Source organism: Corvus hawaiiensis, chromosome 2 (assembly GCF_020740725.1).
Source record: "Corvus hawaiiensis isolate bCorHaw1 chromosome 2, bCorHaw1.pri.cur, whole genome shotgun sequence".
NCBI classification, from domain to species: domain Eukaryota; kingdom Metazoa; phylum Chordata; class Aves; order Passeriformes; family Corvidae; genus Corvus; species Corvus hawaiiensis.
In genome coordinates this window covers 29,450,763-29,467,491 of record NC_063214.1, presented here as the reverse complement: position 1 = coordinate 29,467,491, position 16,729 = coordinate 29,450,763, and the positions used below count along the sequence as shown (strand labels likewise).

Here is a 16,729-nt window from a genome sequence, read left to right as displayed (position 1 = left end):
TTGCCCGTGCAGGGGATCACAAAACAACCAATGGGAACGAGGCTGACCAGGGGCAGGGAAACCCCGTGTTTCCCGCCCCAGGGCCCCTCTCCCAGGGCTACATGGCGGGGGGAGGGACCCCGACATGGCCCCAATATTTATTTGTTTTTAATAGTGTCTAAAAAAAAAACATTGAAAGAGCAGAGCTTTACTATAGTAAATAGCTTGGAAGGGCACTACCATCTTAGGGGTTTTGGCTGCTCTATCAGCTCTTTCCACAGTTCTTTATCCAGGGCTGGAAGTGATAGCTCAGTTTTTTCTCAAATCGTATCTACTGGATTTATCTAAACGTTTTCATGATAAACAGTATGCACTGTGCAGTTCCAAGCTATTTACAAGCCCCAGACCGCTCTTAACACATTCCTGCCTTCAGTCCTACCTCCAGTGAGTCGGCTTTCCGGGCTCATCAGGGATCCCCTTCTCCAGCTGATGGCAGAAGAGAGCCGAGCTCAGAAGAGACGAGCTCAGACATCTTCGTTCCTCGTTGCAGAGCTTCAGCAGCTTCACAGCATCTTCTGCTGCCAAAGAACAGAATCAGATCAGAAATGAGAACATGAACTGTGCCTTCAAGCAAACGTTATCACTTTATACACACAGACACTCCCCCCCTCAAAATACCCTGCAGTGAAAAGAAGCAGATAATGAAGCTCAGATCCATAATAAGGATTAATCTCCACACTTTCCACAGAGCCATCCTTGAAACTGATCTGTGCTTGGGTACTACAGGTACAAATCAGTCCTGAAATACCAGATCATCGTTTCCAAGGAACAGTCCCATACCAAAGTGCAGTCTTTGCAGGGCTGAGCCATTTTGGTGCTATGCAGTACCTTTCAACATCTGGCTCTACACAGACCTTCTCTTTATTATTCTGAATTCTTATTTTCACCGAATCACATCTGGGTAGGTTGGAAGGGACCACAGTGGATCATCTGCTCCAACCTCCCCGCTCAAGCAGGGCCATCCCAGAGTACATGGCACAGGATTGTGTCCAGATGGTTCTCCAGTGAGGGTGACTCCACATTTTCTCTGGGCATCCTGTTCCAGTGCTTGCTCACAGTAAAGAAGTTCTTCCTCCTGTTCAGGTGGAACTTCTTGTGCATCAGTTTCTACTCGATGCCTTCTTGTTCTATTGCTTGGTACCACTGAGCAGAGCCTGGATCCATCCTCCTGACACCCTCCCTTCAGTTATTCGTAGACACTGATGAGGTTCCCTCTCAGCCATCTCTTCTCCAGACTGAACAGGCCCAGCTCCCTCAGTCTTTCCTCATAAGAGAGATACTCCAGTCCCCATATCACTTTTGTCACCTTGCTTCTCCAGCGGGTGTCAGGGTAGTTAAAGTCCCCCGCCAGACCCAGGGCCTGTGACTGTGAGGCTGCTTCAAGCTGCCTGTAGAAGGCCTTGTCCACTTTCTCCTGCTTGGGTGGCCTGTAGCAGACACCCACATCAGTGTCACCCTTACTAGTCTGCCCTTTAATCCTAACCCATAAGCTCTTGACTTGCTTGTTGTCCACCCAAAGACAGAGCTCGGTACATTCCAAGTGTGTCTCACAGAGAGGGCAACTCCACCACCGTACCCCCCTGGTCTGTCTATCCTAATGCAGCCCTTCATGACAACACTGCAGTCATTCAAGCTATCCCACCACATCTCTGTAATTGCAATAAGATCAAAGCCCTTTGACTGCACACATCTCTAGTTCCTCCATTTTATTAGGAAAGAAAATGTGCTTCAGCTTTAGAAAGAAAAGGATGAATAAGCATGTGCCCTCTGAGGTCCATAGGAAATATTCCTATTGCACTAAACTGGTGGTGCCACAAACTAGTCAGGTTCTAAAAGCTCATTACTGTGAGTACAAAACCAGAAATGCCCTACACAGGAGGACAATCCCACATGGTTCACAGGACAGCTCAGTAAAATACAACTTTACCCCTATTCCAGTGATCCCTGGCCCTGTACAAGCCATTACTCACATGACGACCCTGCAGCCCCACGTAGCTCCATCAACAATATCAGGTTACTTGTAAGCAGTATGCAGAGATGTTTTACAGGCACAAGGACAGTACAGCCCCCTCTCCCAAAACCACACCAGGCGAGGTGTGGCACCTGAGTGCTGCATCCATCATGGCATCCACATGCAACAGACAGCCAAGATCCAGGGGCACCAAGATGGGAGAGTTATGGGATGCTTGCACTCTTTCACAGCACCCAGTGTGGATCGGCTTTCTTATACAGACATGTACAAGCCAGCTGTGTGCCAATGGCCTCCTGTTTAGAAATAGTGTGGCCAGCAGGACTAGGGAAGTGATTCTTGCTCTGTACTCAGCACTGGTGAGGCCACACCTGAAATACTGTGTCCAGTTCCGGGCTCCTCATTTCAGGAAGGACATTGAGGTACCGGAGCAGATCCAAAGAAGAGCAATGGAGCTGGTGAAGGGTCTGGAGCACAAGTCTTATGAAGAGCTGCTGAGGGAGCTGACGTTGTTCAGCCTGAAGAAAAGGAGGCTCAGGGGTTACCTTATCACTCTCTACAACTACCTAATAGGAGGTTGTAGCTAGGTGGGGATTACTCTATTCCAGGCAACCAGTGACATGATGAGAGGACATAGCCTTAAGCTGTACCAGGGGAGGTTTAGGTTGACATTAGGAAGAATTTCTTCACAGAAACGGTGATTAGACATTGGATTAGAACGCCCAGGGAGGTAGTGGAGTCACCGTCCCTGGAGATGTTTGAAGAAAGACTGGACGTGGCAGTCAGTACCATGGTCTAGCTGACAATGTAGTGACAGATGACAGACCGGACTGAACGATGTCAGCGGTGCTTTCCCACCTAATCGATTCCGTGTGCTGATACACGTTCATACCCGGCGCGGCCCCCGCCCCGCCCCGGCTCCGCCCCACCCCGCCCCGGCTCCGCCCCACCGGCACTGCGGCGCCGGTGCCGGTCATGGCGGCGGCAGCGCGCCTGTTCCGCGGGGCCGTCCGTGGTCCGCCCGCCCTCGCCTTTGCCCGGGCGCTGGGCTCCGCGCCGTCGGGGCCGGCGGGCCGGGGGGCGCGGCGGGCCGCGCTGGCGGCCGCGGGGACGCTGGGCGGGCTGGGGCTGGCGCTGGGGCTGTGGCGGCGGCAAGCCGCGCTGGCGGCGGCCCGGGAGGACGAGGAGGAGAAGGAGCTGCGGCAGCGGTTCATGGCGCCGCCGGTGAGCGGGCTGCGGGAGCTGCGGCGGCGGCGGCGGGAGCTGCGGAGCCGCATGGAGCTGCTCATCATGGAGACGCAGGCGGAGGTGTGTCGCGCCCTGACCGCCTTGGACCCCGGCGCCTCCTTCGCCGTTGACAGCTGGGAAAGGAAGGAAGGTAGGTACGGGGGAGCCGCGGGGGAGACCGCGGACACCGGCACCCCGGGCTCGGTCACCCTTCGGTGACCCTGACCTGGAGCCTGGCGTTGGCAGGCGGAGGCGGCATCAGCTGCGTGCTGCAGGATGGCGAGGTCTTCGAGAAGGCGGGTGTGAACGTGTCCGTCGTGTCCGGGCTCCTGTCCGAGGAGGCAGCGCGGCAGATGCGGAGCAGGGGGAAATCCTTGAAGGCCAAGGACGGTAAGGAGTCCAGCGGGCAGTTGGGATAGGGAACCGGAACGTGTTCACCTGAGTATTCCCATGCAGGTACTCTGAAAGCAACCTGGCATTTGAGCAGAACATGAGGAAGGCCAGACTGATTAAAGCTCAAAGGTTTTCATTTGTATCAGTGATTTCTAATCAGTAAGCCTGACAGGTGGACTGTCATATCCCTAAAAAGCCAGGTTCCGGAGTGCTTCTCCCTCTGTCTTGCTGCTCTAAGGAGTGTATTGTAGGCACCGGTGGTTTCTCAATAATGACGCTGTAGCTCAACAGTGAAACAGTGCAGGAATAATGTACCAAAGAGGTGGAGAAGACCAATACCACCTGAAGGCTAGAGAGGACTCAATGCACGTTGGTGTAGCAAAGGGTAACTGTGAGGACTGGGGGTGGCAGAAAGCCTTAGCAGTGCCTTATGTTTTAAGTGGTCTTCATTTAGTGGGTTCTCCAAAGTACTGTCACATTTTAGAACAGATACCAAAGAAGAAGTTTAATTAAGTGCACAGAAGTGTATGGATGAGAAGTAAATTGCCCACTGATTAATAATTATGGCAACCCAACATGAGACATTTTCCTGTTGTGGTTTGGAGCCTAAGGGAAAATAGTGATGTTCCTTAACTGGTAACAAGTGAAGTTTATTGAAAAACTGAAGGGCTTTCTCTGTGCATCTTTTTATCTAGGGAAGCTGCCTTTTTGCGCCATGGGTGTGAGCTCTGTTATCCATCCAAAGAACCCTCATGTTCCAACCATGCACTTCAACTACAGATACTTTGAAATTGAAGAAGCAGATGGTAAGGATTATAATCCAGTGAGGAATGTATGAAATGTGTGACTCTGCACAAAAGAAGTGAATGCATGGCTAGGGTAAGAGATCGAGAACCAGTGCAGGTTTGCTCCCAGCTGCGCCAAGAGTCACCAGCCCATCTTGTGAAACTGCCATCCTGTAGTCAGGATCAGTGGTCCAAAATGGTTTTCACTCCTTTGAAGTTTGTTTCATCTTTACCTGAAGTCACTTATCATCATGCTACCTTATAGTCAAATCTTTCACTGTTGAAGTTTAGGGACACCACTGAAAAATGATTTTGTTTTGTATTGTAAAAGTAGTTGTTGGTTCTTGATGAACCACTAGCAACATGTTGCTGTTCTGAAGTTTGAAAGAAAAATGTTGCTGTTTACTTCTGCTATAGGAACTAAACAGTGGTGGTTTGGTGGTGGAACTGACCTCACTCCAACTTACCTGAATGAAGAGGATGCCGTTCATTTTCACAAGACTCTGAAAGAAGCCTGTGACAAGCATGATCCAAAGCTGTATCCCAAGTACAAGAAATGGTATGTGGGGGGAGCAGAAAGCAGCACTGGATGTTGGCAGTTAAATGTATGCTAGGAACTGTAGGTTCTGCTGCCTTTTGAAAAGTATCAGAAAGCCCCTAATGAAAATCAGAAGTGTACTGGGCCAAAATGTTGTCTGAAGAAGTATCTTATTTACAGAATCCTGGATTTTTCAAATCAGATGGCTGACAACTAGGATCGTAAGTCTATAGCCCAAAGAAAAACCAAGCTGACTCTTCAAGATTTTGTTGCAGTATGCAGCTTAAAATTCCTTTTAGTCCCTTGTGTTAAACTAGGACAAGACTTCTGCCTCCTGCACTTGCACAAATTCTGTTTACAGTGACCTCATGGTAAATGTGCATGATTCAGTATGAGCTCTTGGCCCATCAGTGCAGTTCTGAAAAATCCCACTTTTGTTTTTCTGCCTTCAGTCTGGCCTTCACAGACTTTTTTTTTTTTCTTTTTTTTTTCCTAGTTTCCAGGTAAGTAAAGGACCATGTCCTTAATGTAGAATCTTCATCATTTGATGAAGCTGTGTTTTTTTTCCCTGGTGACACATTCACTGGGAATTCAACAGCTTCTTTTCTAAGATGCAAACTTTGAATGTTCTTTTTGAGCTGAGAGATACAAGTGATGGGATCCTCCACTATTAAGTGGGAACTTGCTGCTCTGTGTGATAATCCTATCTGCCACAAGCTGTGCATGCAGGAAGGTGGGGGTACCCTTTTGTAAGCTACTAGGTCTTGTCTGAGGACAGGAGATAAAGTGGGTGTTATAGTTTGGGTGGCAACCACTTAGTAGAGAGACACATCTTAGAGCCTTGAGATTACAGTCTTTTCTCTGAGGATTTTTTGCATGGTAGTTTAGAGAATCTGCCTTAATGGTCAGGTTCTTTGCAGTCTAAGTTGGCTAGCAATGCCAGCTGCAGGGAGTAAGGAGACTTTTTCCCACTTTTCTAAAAGATAAAAGTTATTACATTTACCACATTGTCTACCTGATCTAGGTTTAAGATTTTTGTCAGGCTTATTCTCTTTTATGTTTCTGACTCAGCATTTTTTCCTAACTCTTCCTGCTATCACAACATAAAAACCACTGATCATCCCAGTGAATAAAAAAATAGCATAGGTTATCTGTTCCATCTCCATGTCTCCTTTGTTACAGCCATGCCATATATAATGCTTGAGAATGATTGTGGATATATGGAAAAGTGGTCCTGTATGGAAAACTAGTCCTAAAGGAAAGCAAGGTTTTCTTGATGTTGATGGTTTCTGCTTCCTATTTCCCTTTGCTTTCTCCTCCATGTGAAGACTTGCATGCCCAAGCAAGGAATTATAAGCAAGATAGGGTTAAGTCGGTTAAGTTAGGTGATTTCACAACTAAATATTCCCCATAAATACAAAAGAGATTAATTGCTTTCCTATAGTAGGATAAGCTGCCCTTACTCATATACTTACTTTACTTACTTACATATACTTATTCATACCCTTACTTTATAAACTTAAACATGAGTCATGAAAAGCCACTGCTATAATGACTCCATCTTCCAAGTTTTAACTGTTAAAAAGCCTTTTTTCAAGAAAGGGTACTGTGACAGTTGCTTTCTTATCTGGTCTTGGCACCTTAGATTACTTTTGTTTTGATGAAGAAAATTCTTTTACTTGAGTGGCAAAGAGAATAAAGTGATTCTTTTTCAAGTTTGAATTCATATGAAAGCTGTCCAAATAATTTGGGAAGTACCTATAATGCTGGGAATTAAATCTATCAAGAGCCCTTAGTTTTGAAAGTTTTGAAATCAGATGTCCCTGTTCTGAGTAGGTAGAGGATGTGGACTGGATTGATCCACATGGATGCATCTGCCATGGTGTTCAGCGGCTGTGTGGTGATGTGTAGCTTCACAGAGACCATTTAATCAGAGCTTTTACTGCAAGTGACACGGGACTGCTTTCCAGGTGGTGCTGCACCATCCTGGTTCTCGGAGGTCAGTGAAGCAGTGGGGCACTCAGCCCTGCAGGAACTGATTTGTGGTCGGTATTTCACATGCAGCTGTTTGGAGTTCTGTTCTTTCTTTGAATGCTGTGGACCATATTAGTAATCATCTGATGCTGCTTCTAGGTGTGATGACTACTTCTATATCAAGCACCGTGGTGAGCGAAGAGGGATTGGAGGCATATTCTTTGACGATATGGACTCTCCCTCCAAGGAGGAAGTATTCCAGTTTGTAAAGAGTTGTGCCAAAGCTGTCGTGCCTTGTTACATTCCCATTGTGAAAAAGCACTGCCATGACTCCTTCACACCAGAGGAAAAGCTATGGCAACAGCTTCGGAGAGGACGGTGAGTACCGAAGGAGCAAAAGTATCCATAGGAGGTGGACTGTGCTGGCAAGAAAAAAAATTGAGCTAGTTCTTCATGGTTACAAGTTTATGTCCTGTTGTATGGCCAAAAAAGCTCACCAAGAATTTCAGTATTTTTGTACATAGAACTAATTCTGAAATCCAACGCTAGATTGCTGAAGAGGGTGCAAAGAAGGCATTTCCCACTCTGCCATGTTGCAACACAAACAACCCAAACAAAACGCCACAGTTTCTTTCCAACTCCGTCAAAAATCAAGAGAAGCTTCTGCTGTGTAACAGGCAGAGGGGTTTGGGTGTGCTTGGTGTCCTGAATCCTGCCCTCTCCTGCAGCCCAGAGATACTGGATATAGGGCTGCCCTGTCACATGAGGAGCTAAGGGTGAGGGAATGGTACTTCCTATTCAGTAATAAAGCAACGCCCCACAAAGTCAGGAAATGACTGTACTTGAGTACTTTCAGCTCCTTACGTACATATTTATTCCATCTGATCTTGGCACTGAAATTCCTGTAAAGGAATTAAGGATTCCTGTAAAGGAATACAGAGGATTGGATTTTTTTATTATCTGGCATGGTCCAAGGTTACTGTAAAAGACTTTGGAGGATGCTGGTTAATGTGACCAACTGTTAATGCTGCAAAAGCTTAAGTACATTGGTCAGTACAGTTGTACTCTGTTCTCCACGTCCTGTGATTGTGGGAGCATATGGAGAAATGAGATTACATGTGCTTTGTGCTTAACTAGAGTCTTTAGTTTCTGCCTGTATTGCAGAGAAATCTGTGAGACTGGCATGGAAAAGTGTAAGCACTCAAGTTCAGATCACTGGCCTGCAGCCATTGGTCAGATAAGCAAGCGTCCTTGATTTGGTGGGACTGTTCCTGGGACCACTGGGCTTTCAGGATCCAGTCTGTTGATGGGATTTAGCAAACAGCAAAGTTTAAAAGGGGGAGGAGCTTTTCTAAGTTGCAGCCAGGACCAGCTCTTGAGGCCTGCCTATTTCCCTGGGTCTGTTCACAGGTTATTGGGCTATGTAAAGCTTTCCATTTCTGCAAATGGATAAGAGCTTTTCCCTTCCTGTATCTTTACGTGCAAACACCTCTGTACTGGCTATTAAGATAATCCCTGATGAATTGTCACAGTTCTGTTCCTATGCTGGGAACAGAAAATGGTGTATTTCATCACTTACAGGTCCCAGCCAGCACTCTGAAGCTATCTGACTTCTGCTGCTTTCCAGATCTCCCCAAGAAACAGAAAATACTTTCCTGACCTTGCTGCTTATGTGTCCTTCAGCACGGAGGACTGCACAGTAGAATTTTTCCTCTGGTTATTTTCAGTACCTTTAAGGCCCTTCTTTATGTCTGACACCCCCCCAAAGAAGAGAATAACCAAGGTAAATGTGGTGTCAACCTTGCCAGCAGGGCTGAGGCCTGGGAAAAGTACAGTACAGCATAGGAGCCTGCAGAATGCTCTCCTTTGAACAGTTTGCCTGCTCCAGTCTCTTAGCTGAGGTCACTTTTTCCTGAGCTCTGTGGATTGACAAGGTCATACCTGCATTCCTATGCAGAGGATGCTAAAGAACAGTTGACCCCAACACAGCAGAAAGACAGACTGATTTTTTTTGAGGTCTGCCAGTTGAAGAAAACACTACCAACTTCTGCTAATCAGCTTGGTTTTTTTCTGTTGCATCTCTTCATTCCCATAGGTATGTAGAGTTCAACTTGGTTTATGACAGAGGTACAAAGTTTGGCCTCCTGACACCAGGATCAAGAATTGAAAGCATTCTTATGTCTTTGCCACTGACTGCAAGGTAAGGGTGTAGTTATGTGGGGTTGCAGTAGGCACTGTTCTTAGTAAATTACTTCATAGCATTAAATCAAAGGTCTCTCCTGGTGTCCAGTCTCTTAACAGTGGCAAGTTCATGCCTGATACAAGAACTGGACATGTAAAGTTCTCTATTCTGCAAATGCAGATGCTTCTCTGGTCTGCTGCACTCACCTAGTTGCCAGTAGTGTGGCATAGAGATTTTCTGGCCAAAAAACCTATGGTTTTTGTGCTTAGTTCCTCTTGATAGATTTCTTCTCCTCGCTTCATGGGTTTTTGTTTAGTAGCTCTTAGAAACCATGAGAGTTTCTGGCAGTCCTGATAAATGTGTGGCAAGGAGGTCCACAGTTTAACTCTGTGTTGTGTGAAAAAGTGCTTTTTGTTTTCTACTTGAACCTGATGACTTCATCTGACTTTTCACTGAGTAACATGATTTTCTTCCTGTTCATTTTCTCCATAACAGTTTTTATTTTACAGGCTTCTGGGGTTTTTTCATTGTCTATTTTCCAGGCTGACAAGTCCTGCTCTGTTTTTTTTTTTTTTGTGCAGTTGTTGTTTCATACTTGGGCCACTTTCTCTAGGCTTAAGTTTTCTGTGCCCTTTCTGAACTGGGGATAAGGAATAGACAACGTAAGCTGCATATTTGTATCCAAGATGCAGATGTGCCACTGACTTACACAGTGGCATAATGATTTAATTCATTTTTCTTTCATAATCCTAATACTCTGTTTGCTGGTTTTGACTGCTGTTCAGCATTGAGCTGGCTTTTTCATACAACTGTTACAATGCCAAGGTCTTTCCTGGGCAATAAAATCTAACTCAATCTGTGTGCACATTTTTTCTGTGTCCATCACTTCCCATCAATCAACAGTGAATTTCACCTGCCATTTTACTGCTCAGTTGCTTGGCTCAATACTGTTTTTAACTGCCCTTTTAGGTTTTAACCCATCTTGCTTACTCTTGCAACACCAGCAAACTCTGTCATTTATTGTTTATTCCCACTTTCAGGTTGCTTTTGGGTATGCTGAGTAGTACAGACCCTATCATGAATTCCATAAAGTTCACTAGTGACCTCCCTCTGCTAGGAAAACTGTCTGCTACCCCGTAACCATGAAGGCAGTGCTGTTCTCACCATATACGTTCATCCCACTGACAACACCAGATGTGTCCCTGACGTGGTGGTGTAGCATGCTCCTGTGTTTTGATTTCATTTCTGGGCTTGTCTGGGTTTGCTCTTTTTCATCAATGTAACTAGCTCACTTCACAGCATATGGGTCATTCCTAGGGGAAAAATGGAAAAAGAATGTACCCATCTCTCAGTGACTGCTGACACTTTCCTTTCTCTGTTGTGCCTCTTTCAATTGCCTTTTCAATGAAAAAAAGGGATCTTTCATCACCTTTAAAACCAAGATTCAACAAAGACTTGTAGAGCTTCTAGTTCAGATTCTGGGAAAAGGTCTTGTGTCCTCACTGTCAGAATTCTGTGGGTTCCTTTTCTTATTCATCTTCCTTGTGATACTACTGTGTCACAAGAGACTGCTAAAAGATTTTGCAAATAAACCTGCATTCTTTGTGGGGAACAGGGCACTGCTCTTTCCTTTTTCCTTGTCCTTCCAGCCTTTTCAGAAGTTGGTAAAAGATGAAGCTAACGTTGCTCCCCTCTCCTCCGGTGGCGCTGTTATTTGTGTTTACTGAACAAATGAACTTGTGATTTGTAACCATATCTGTTATCTGAGCCAAGATATCAACTTGTGTACGTAGTTTAGCATCCTTAGAAAAGGCAACTCCAGTCCAAACAGAGCCTGGTGCAGAAGAAGGGGCTGCCAGCTGGACTGAGTGAGTTTCCCCTCTCCTTGCAGGTGGGAGTACATGCACACCCCACCGGAGAGCTCCAAAGAAGCAGAAATCCTGGAGGTTCTGCGAAATCCCAAAGACTGGGTGCACTGACACGGATCATGAAGAAGATGGATTGCTTGCACTAAGCCATTCTGAGAGTACAGGAATGCCTGCAAACCAGCCCATTCAAACTGCTGTTCTGTGGTGTTTCAGTGCGTCTATTTATACTCTTACCTCGTGCCTTAATTATGTGGTAGACTTGTTAGAACTTGCAAATGTGTGAACTCATTCTTTTAGATTGATGGGCTAATGTTGTCACCCCCTGTTGCTGCTGCCTTGTGAAGGACTGGTGAAGGCCTCACAGGGCTACTACTCTGCATGCTTTAGAACTTCTTCAGCTGATTGGTTGACTGCAAAATTGCAAACTACTGTGATGTGTTCAGGGAAATGAAACCATTATCTGTGCCTAAATAGCACTGCTTACCCTTATAAAACGTTGGGATGCTTAAAAATGTTTTTTAAAAGAATAAAGGGAATATTTGATAGGATTTAAACCCTAATCTGTCCTTTTGGGAAGCTGTGGAAAAGGTGGTACTTAATCACATGTATTTTGGTGTTGTCCTATTAATTGTAGAGGGAGGAAATCGTTTAAGATGTGGAGCATGACTTGGCTGATCAGTATCTGGGAGAATGTGGGTTGAGGTCCCACTCTTACCGCATGAGAACAGAAAGGTGGCTGTCTGTTTGAGGAGAAAATCAGCATTGAGCATCTGTGCTGCAATCGTGACAGCAGAACAGAGCTGCTCCAGCCAGCTCCATTGCCAGAGAGGTCAGTGGTGGATCAGGACGCTGCTGGGCGTCCTGACCTAAGGCATCCACCTATCCCTTCACGCTGCTCCCAGCTTTGGACTGATTGTCGTGTCTCCCAGCACGAACTTCGCTGAGGATGAGGACCCGATAGGGAAAAACAAGTGGGCGGCGGGTTCCATCTCCCCGTCTCGAGAGAAAAAAAAGCACCAACTCCGCCTCCCCGTCGGGGAATCGAACCCCGGTCTCCCGCGTGACAGGCGGGGATACTAACCACTATACTAACGAGGAGTGGGATGAGCGACTCGTGTCTCGCCGCCGCCACGTGGTAGCACCTCACCTGCCGCGGGTTCTCGGCGTGCAGGTGGCGGCTGGCCTGGCCCTGTGCCCGGGCAGGGCGAGGAGACGCGCCGGCCCAGCTCGCTCTCGCTGTCCGCCCATGACGGCCTCCGTCAAGCTTCCTGCTGCGAGGTACCGCGTTCCTTTCCGTGTTACCACTCCGCCCCTATAACAAAATAAAGTGATATTCTGCTAAATCAGCGATCTCCTCGCCTCCAAGGGGAAAAAAAACCCCACAGACCTGGCCCGTACGGGGATCGAACCCGCGACCTTGGCGTTATTAGCACCACGCTCTAACCAACTGAGCTAACCGGCCAACTCACGCACGCCCTTCCAAGTACAAGCAGCTGAGGCAGTTCCAGGACCCGAGGGCAAATCTGCAGCAATACTGCGATGGCTCTTCCTAGACACTGCCTCGGCTGGTTTCACGCAGCCGTGGCAGAGCAGCAAGGGCACTAACCGGGATAACAAGCACTCCTAAAATATTGAGACTTTCAAACCTTTCGTTTTTCTCTTCCTGCTCCCTCCTCCGGTGCGCGGGCAGCAGTTACCGACGGCGCGGAGCGGTTCGGCAGGGCTGCACCGTGCACACGGACGCGGACCTCCCGGCGGGGCAGCAGCCCCGCCGAAACGCTCCGCCACGCTTCGGAGGAGCCGTTCTCGACGCTTCCCTCTCTCCCTTCTTCCGGCCACGCCGCGGACGGGGGTGTGGCGGGACATATAAAAGGCATCGCCGCCTCCCCGTCGGGGAATCGAACCCCGGTCTCCCGCGTGACAGGCGGGGATACTAACCACTATACTAACGAGGAGCGAGGCGAGAGCGCCGCCCCCCACGGCGACCCCCAAGACCCACCTGTGGGACCCCCGCCTGCCCCTAGTGCTGCTGCTGCTCCCGGCGCTGGGACACAGGAAAGGGAACCCTTCCCCTGGTGATAGGTCATTTGGATCATTTGTGAAATCAAGGCATTGATTAAAAAATGCAGAAAATATTCCAGAATTGAATACTTCTGACTCAGTGAAAAAGTTGTAGAGGAAGAGGACATCATGAAATTCCCAGCCCTTCCCTTCACAAGCCGTCAGTATGAGTGCTAAGTTGAGCTCCTCTCCTTTGTTGTTTCATTTGCCACTAACACGACCTATCATCAAATACATCAATAGAAAACATACCAGGAAGCCAAAAATAAGGTAATATCTGCATAGAGGAGCATATATAACTGTATCATGACAATACAAGAGCTTCCTCAAACCCGGGCAACATTTACCACAGACATTCCCAGACGCCGCAGAATGCTGCTGCTAAAGCAGTGACCGATACAGAGTGTGACGAGACAGTCACAGATCACGTGTAAGAAAATACGGAGTTAGGAAAGAAAAAGACAGGAGACATCTGATTGTAAAAGAGCAGAAAAACTCACATGGGCATGAAGAAGAAAGGAGAAGAAAGCCCCACAATAAAGAATTCTAAACAGAAAAAGCATCATTTACCAGTGACATGTTGAGCCTTAAAAAAAAGTGGGCTGTTCACAAAAAATAATTATTTGATTAGCTGCAGAACTGGAAGAATCTGCAAAAAGACATATACCTAAAAAAGCAACCCTGACATGGTCTAAATTGAACAGGGGCTGTTTTCCTTTCCTTAGGCAGCACCCTTCCAATCACTAATACTGTGGGACTCCAAGACTGGAGGTTTTCCTTCAGCAAAGAGACCACAGTCCTCAGGAAGTCGATCGAAAGATTCCAGGAAACAGGACTGAAGCAACAGAATCACTCCAGAGGGGAAATGAAACGTGCCTGTTTTAAGCGGAATAGGGATTTTAAACTCTGTCTCATGCTTTCTCAAAAACACACTTCTAATGGATTTTGTTAGAATTTTAAAGTCAAGAAACGTCACGACAAAGACAACAGTCAGAGCAGAGAGAGGCTGTAAAGTCACTTTGTGTTTCTGCTGTTTTGAGTAGACCTCATCTCACTGTAAAATAATTTCAGAGCCACTGGGATAAGACCTTTTCCAGAGCAGGAGATTGCTCGGTAAAGAAAGAACAACAGTGAATTTGTGTTGCAGGAGCTAGAAGCTACGACGCAACTGCAATGAAACGCAGTGTCTTTCTGCAAGGCAAGGGCTTGAAGCCCTAACTCGTATTATTACCAACCCCGATACTTTTTTTGGGTTTTTTTAAGGTTATCTCTAATTTATTGATCACTCAGTCCTTTAAAATACCATTTTGTAAGAAAATTATTAAATACTATTTCACTATTTTAAAAATGCAAGAAGCACAGTTGGTTTTGCTCCTATAATATATAGCTATTGTGTCATTACAGTTCAAAATACATTTCCAAATACATTTCCCAGTCTTTCAGGATAAGAAGGATGCCTAGGGAGAGGTTTATCTTATTTTTTCTTTCTGGAGTAAGAAATAAGTAATTGTTTTCTCAACTGTTGCATCAGGAATGTACAAGTGAAAGGTGGTGAATTTTTGATGACAGATGTTTCTTCAAATGCAGTATTTAGAACTAAATGTTTGAAACACGTGTTTCCTTTTGCCTTCCCCAATGAGTCAAATTTAATACTTTTAACATCTTTCCTTTCCCAGGAAAAACAACTGAGAGGAAAGTTAATGTCTTACAAACAATTCGATGGGTGAAGGTATGGGTGTTAATGTCTTTGAAATTGGCCTTAATGTCGCTACTAACTTTGGGCAGCAGGTTTGCTGCAGAGCCCACACAGCTTGGCTCCTGAAACCCACAAGGGTCTGCACAAGCCTGAGTTTCTGAACTTTGGGGTAAAACAGTAAATTCGAGGGGGGAATATGTGGTAGGAGGTTCGGGAAGGCTGTACCTTCCTGGTACCTCAGGCAATAGGGAAAGGAAGAGGGCAACATGCGGCCGGGAGTTTGGGATAAAAGGAGGCTGCGCCCTCCAAAACTTCGAGAGGGAAGATTTTGTGGGGTGGACTCTCTCTCTTTATTTGAATAAAGTTGCAGGACTCCTCTGTCTCCTTTTTGGACATAAACCTGTGGCGTTTGTGGATTTTCCTGACACAACTGTTCCAAGAAAACCAATATAACTTAACTTTGTAATATCACATAAGGAGAAGAACTTGTCCAGGAATGAGGAAAGGGTAAGATGACACTTTCTCCGTCTCAGTTATGGTACATTGTGGGTAAGTGATCATGTCCATATAAATAATTTTTGAACTTCAGTTTAGCCAAGAACTCTTCTACTGTATAATGGTTTTAATTAACTTTCTAATTAATTGTTTTTAATTAATCCTAAGCAGTGTACTAGTCATAAACAGTATGATTTTCCACTTTAACCAGAAAGTAGCAAAGTTTTTTTTTTTACAGACTCCTATCGTTAGAACAGGTTGGAAAAATCACTGACACTTTTAAGTTTTGCTAAACAAACCCTGATGAGCTTCAGTGAAGAAAGCCTGGGGGAGAGAGGTATTGCTGAAAACTGGACACCCGGAATGGAGAATTTATAGCCTCCAAGGACATGTTGCAGAAACCAGAAGATAAAGAAGAAACTAACAAAGACAATTCAGCCTTTGTGCTAGAAACTCCTTATCAGGGAAAAACGTAATAAAAAGACTGAAAAGGTGCATCATGAGAAATCAATAACCAACAGGATATAGAACACTGATTAATGAAGAGAATGATACAGTTTATAACCAATGGACATTCATTTCTTCGTTTTATAAAAATGTATAAATAAGTGAAAAGTTTTTAAAGTGGCCCTGCATCTAGGCAGAGCTATCCCCACGCACCCCAGTGCTGTCAATAAAGCAATGCCTACTTTCTAAAACTAAAAAATAGTGCTTGATTTATCCCGACGTTTTCGGCAACAGGTGGAGCAAAACGACACACGTACATGCGAGAAACTGGTTACAAACGTGTCCTAAAAACGCCAGCTCCTGATGACACCTTTCTAGAGGTTCCTGATTTCCCTCCCCCCCCGACTCTGTAACGCTACAGGAAATTTATTTTAAATTATTCCTCCCCTCCCTCCCCCTCCGTTTTTGTTACTTTATGGGAAACCGATTACACAGTGCTGCCTTTTTAGCAAGAAAAACGCCACTAACTCCCCTTCGGAGACTACATGGAAGTTCTGAACGTAAACCACCCAGCAAACCACGCCTCTCGTGGATTACCAGATGGCAGACAACAGGTCGATGGATTTGGGGGCCAGGGGGTGGGTTTCCCTCTTAGCCACACCCTTCAAATCCGCTCCGTGAGGCGGGACTCACCGCAAACCTCGTCTTCGAGCTCAGCGGAATGCAAACGCAGGGGTCGCGGGCCGCAGGTAGCCATGAAACCTCGGTGGGGTCTCCCTTCGTGCCGGCTCGGGCACGGCAGCACGGGCGGCTCCCTGAGGGCGTTCGGGCCGCCGCCATTTCCCTCAGGCGGTTCCCGCCTTCGGGGCCGCCACCGGGCGAGAGGCTCGCAGCGCGCTCCTCGTTAGTATAGTGGTGAGTATCCCCGCCTGTCACGCGGGAGACCGGGGTTCGATTCCCCGACGGGGAGGTGGCGATGCCGTTTTGCCGCGCCGTCGCCGCTTTACTTTTCCCCGGTGAGGTTCCCATCGATCGCCTTCCTACCGGGAACACGG

At 46.5% G+C, this 16,729-nt stretch overlaps 2 protein-coding genes and 4 non-coding genes across 10 annotated transcripts; 2 read left to right on the top strand and 4 right to left on the bottom strand.

Moving 5' to 3' along the window:
• Positions 1-454: 454 nt before the first annotated feature.
• On the bottom strand, positions 455-16,714 carry LOC125321328. 5 transcript variants are annotated; one of them, XM_048294024.1, is made up of 3 exons: positions 16,368-16,714; positions 12,123-12,287; positions 455-557 (listed from the first exon to the last, which is right to left on the bottom strand). In XM_048294024.1, the coding sequence occupies exons 1-3, from the start codon at positions 16,701-16,703 to the stop codon at positions 543-545; spliced, it is 516 nt and encodes a 171-aa protein (XP_048149981.1). In that variant the 5' UTR covers positions 16,704-16,714; the 3' UTR covers positions 455-542. The 5 variants fall into 5 exon arrangements, with proteins under 5 accessions (XP_048149981.1, XP_048149982.1, XP_048149980.1 ...); XM_048294025.1 differs by having other exon boundaries at positions 455-554; XM_048294023.1 differs by lacking the exon at positions 455-557 and adding an exon at positions 7,261-7,347.
• Positions 2,984-11,520, top strand: CPOX (coproporphyrinogen oxidase). Its single transcript, XM_048294006.1, has 7 exons — positions 2,984-3,386; positions 3,482-3,625; positions 4,324-4,434; positions 4,831-4,972; positions 7,085-7,303; positions 9,021-9,125; positions 10,999-11,520. Exons 1-7 carry the CDS (start codon positions 2,984-2,986, stop codon positions 11,084-11,086), a joined length of 1,212 nt encoding a protein of 403 aa, XP_048149963.1. The 3' UTR covers positions 11,087-11,520.
• On the bottom strand, positions 12,002-12,073 carry TRNAD-GUC. Its single transcript has one exon. It is a non-coding gene; the product is annotated as a tRNA-Asp (tRNA).
• Positions 12,364-12,437, bottom strand: TRNAI-AAU. The gene has a single exon. It is a non-coding gene; the product is annotated as a tRNA-Ile (tRNA).
• TRNAD-GUC lies at positions 12,859-12,930 on the bottom strand. Its single transcript has one exon. It is a non-coding gene; the product is annotated as a tRNA-Asp (tRNA).
• TRNAD-GUC lies at positions 16,573-16,644 on the top strand. The gene has a single exon. It is a non-coding gene; the product is annotated as a tRNA-Asp (tRNA).
• Positions 16,715-16,729: the final 15 nt, after the last annotated feature.

Bases quoted from the DNA above. Each gene is read 5' to 3' on its own strand.
- CPOX (XM_048294006.1), top strand. From the start codon at position 2,984: ATGGCGGCGGCAGCGCGCCTGTTCCGCGGGGCCGTCCGTGGTCCGCCC. The intron at 4,435-4,830 runs GTAAGGATTATA...CTTCTGCTATAG, and splicing joins TGAAATTGAAGAAGCAGATG to GAACTAAACAGTGGTGGTTT. The intron at 4,973-7,084 runs GTATGTGGGGGG...TGCTGCTTCTAG, and splicing joins TATCCCAAGTACAAGAAATG to GTGTGATGACTACTTCTATA.
- LOC125321328 (XM_048294021.1), bottom strand. From the start codon at position 16,703: ATGGGAACCTCACCGGGGAAAAGTAAAGCGGCGACGGCGCGGCAAAAC. The intron at 12,288-16,367 runs GTGAGTCCCGCC...ATTTTGTTATAG, and splicing joins GCTCGAAGACGAGGTTTGCG to GGGCGGAGTGGTAACACGGA.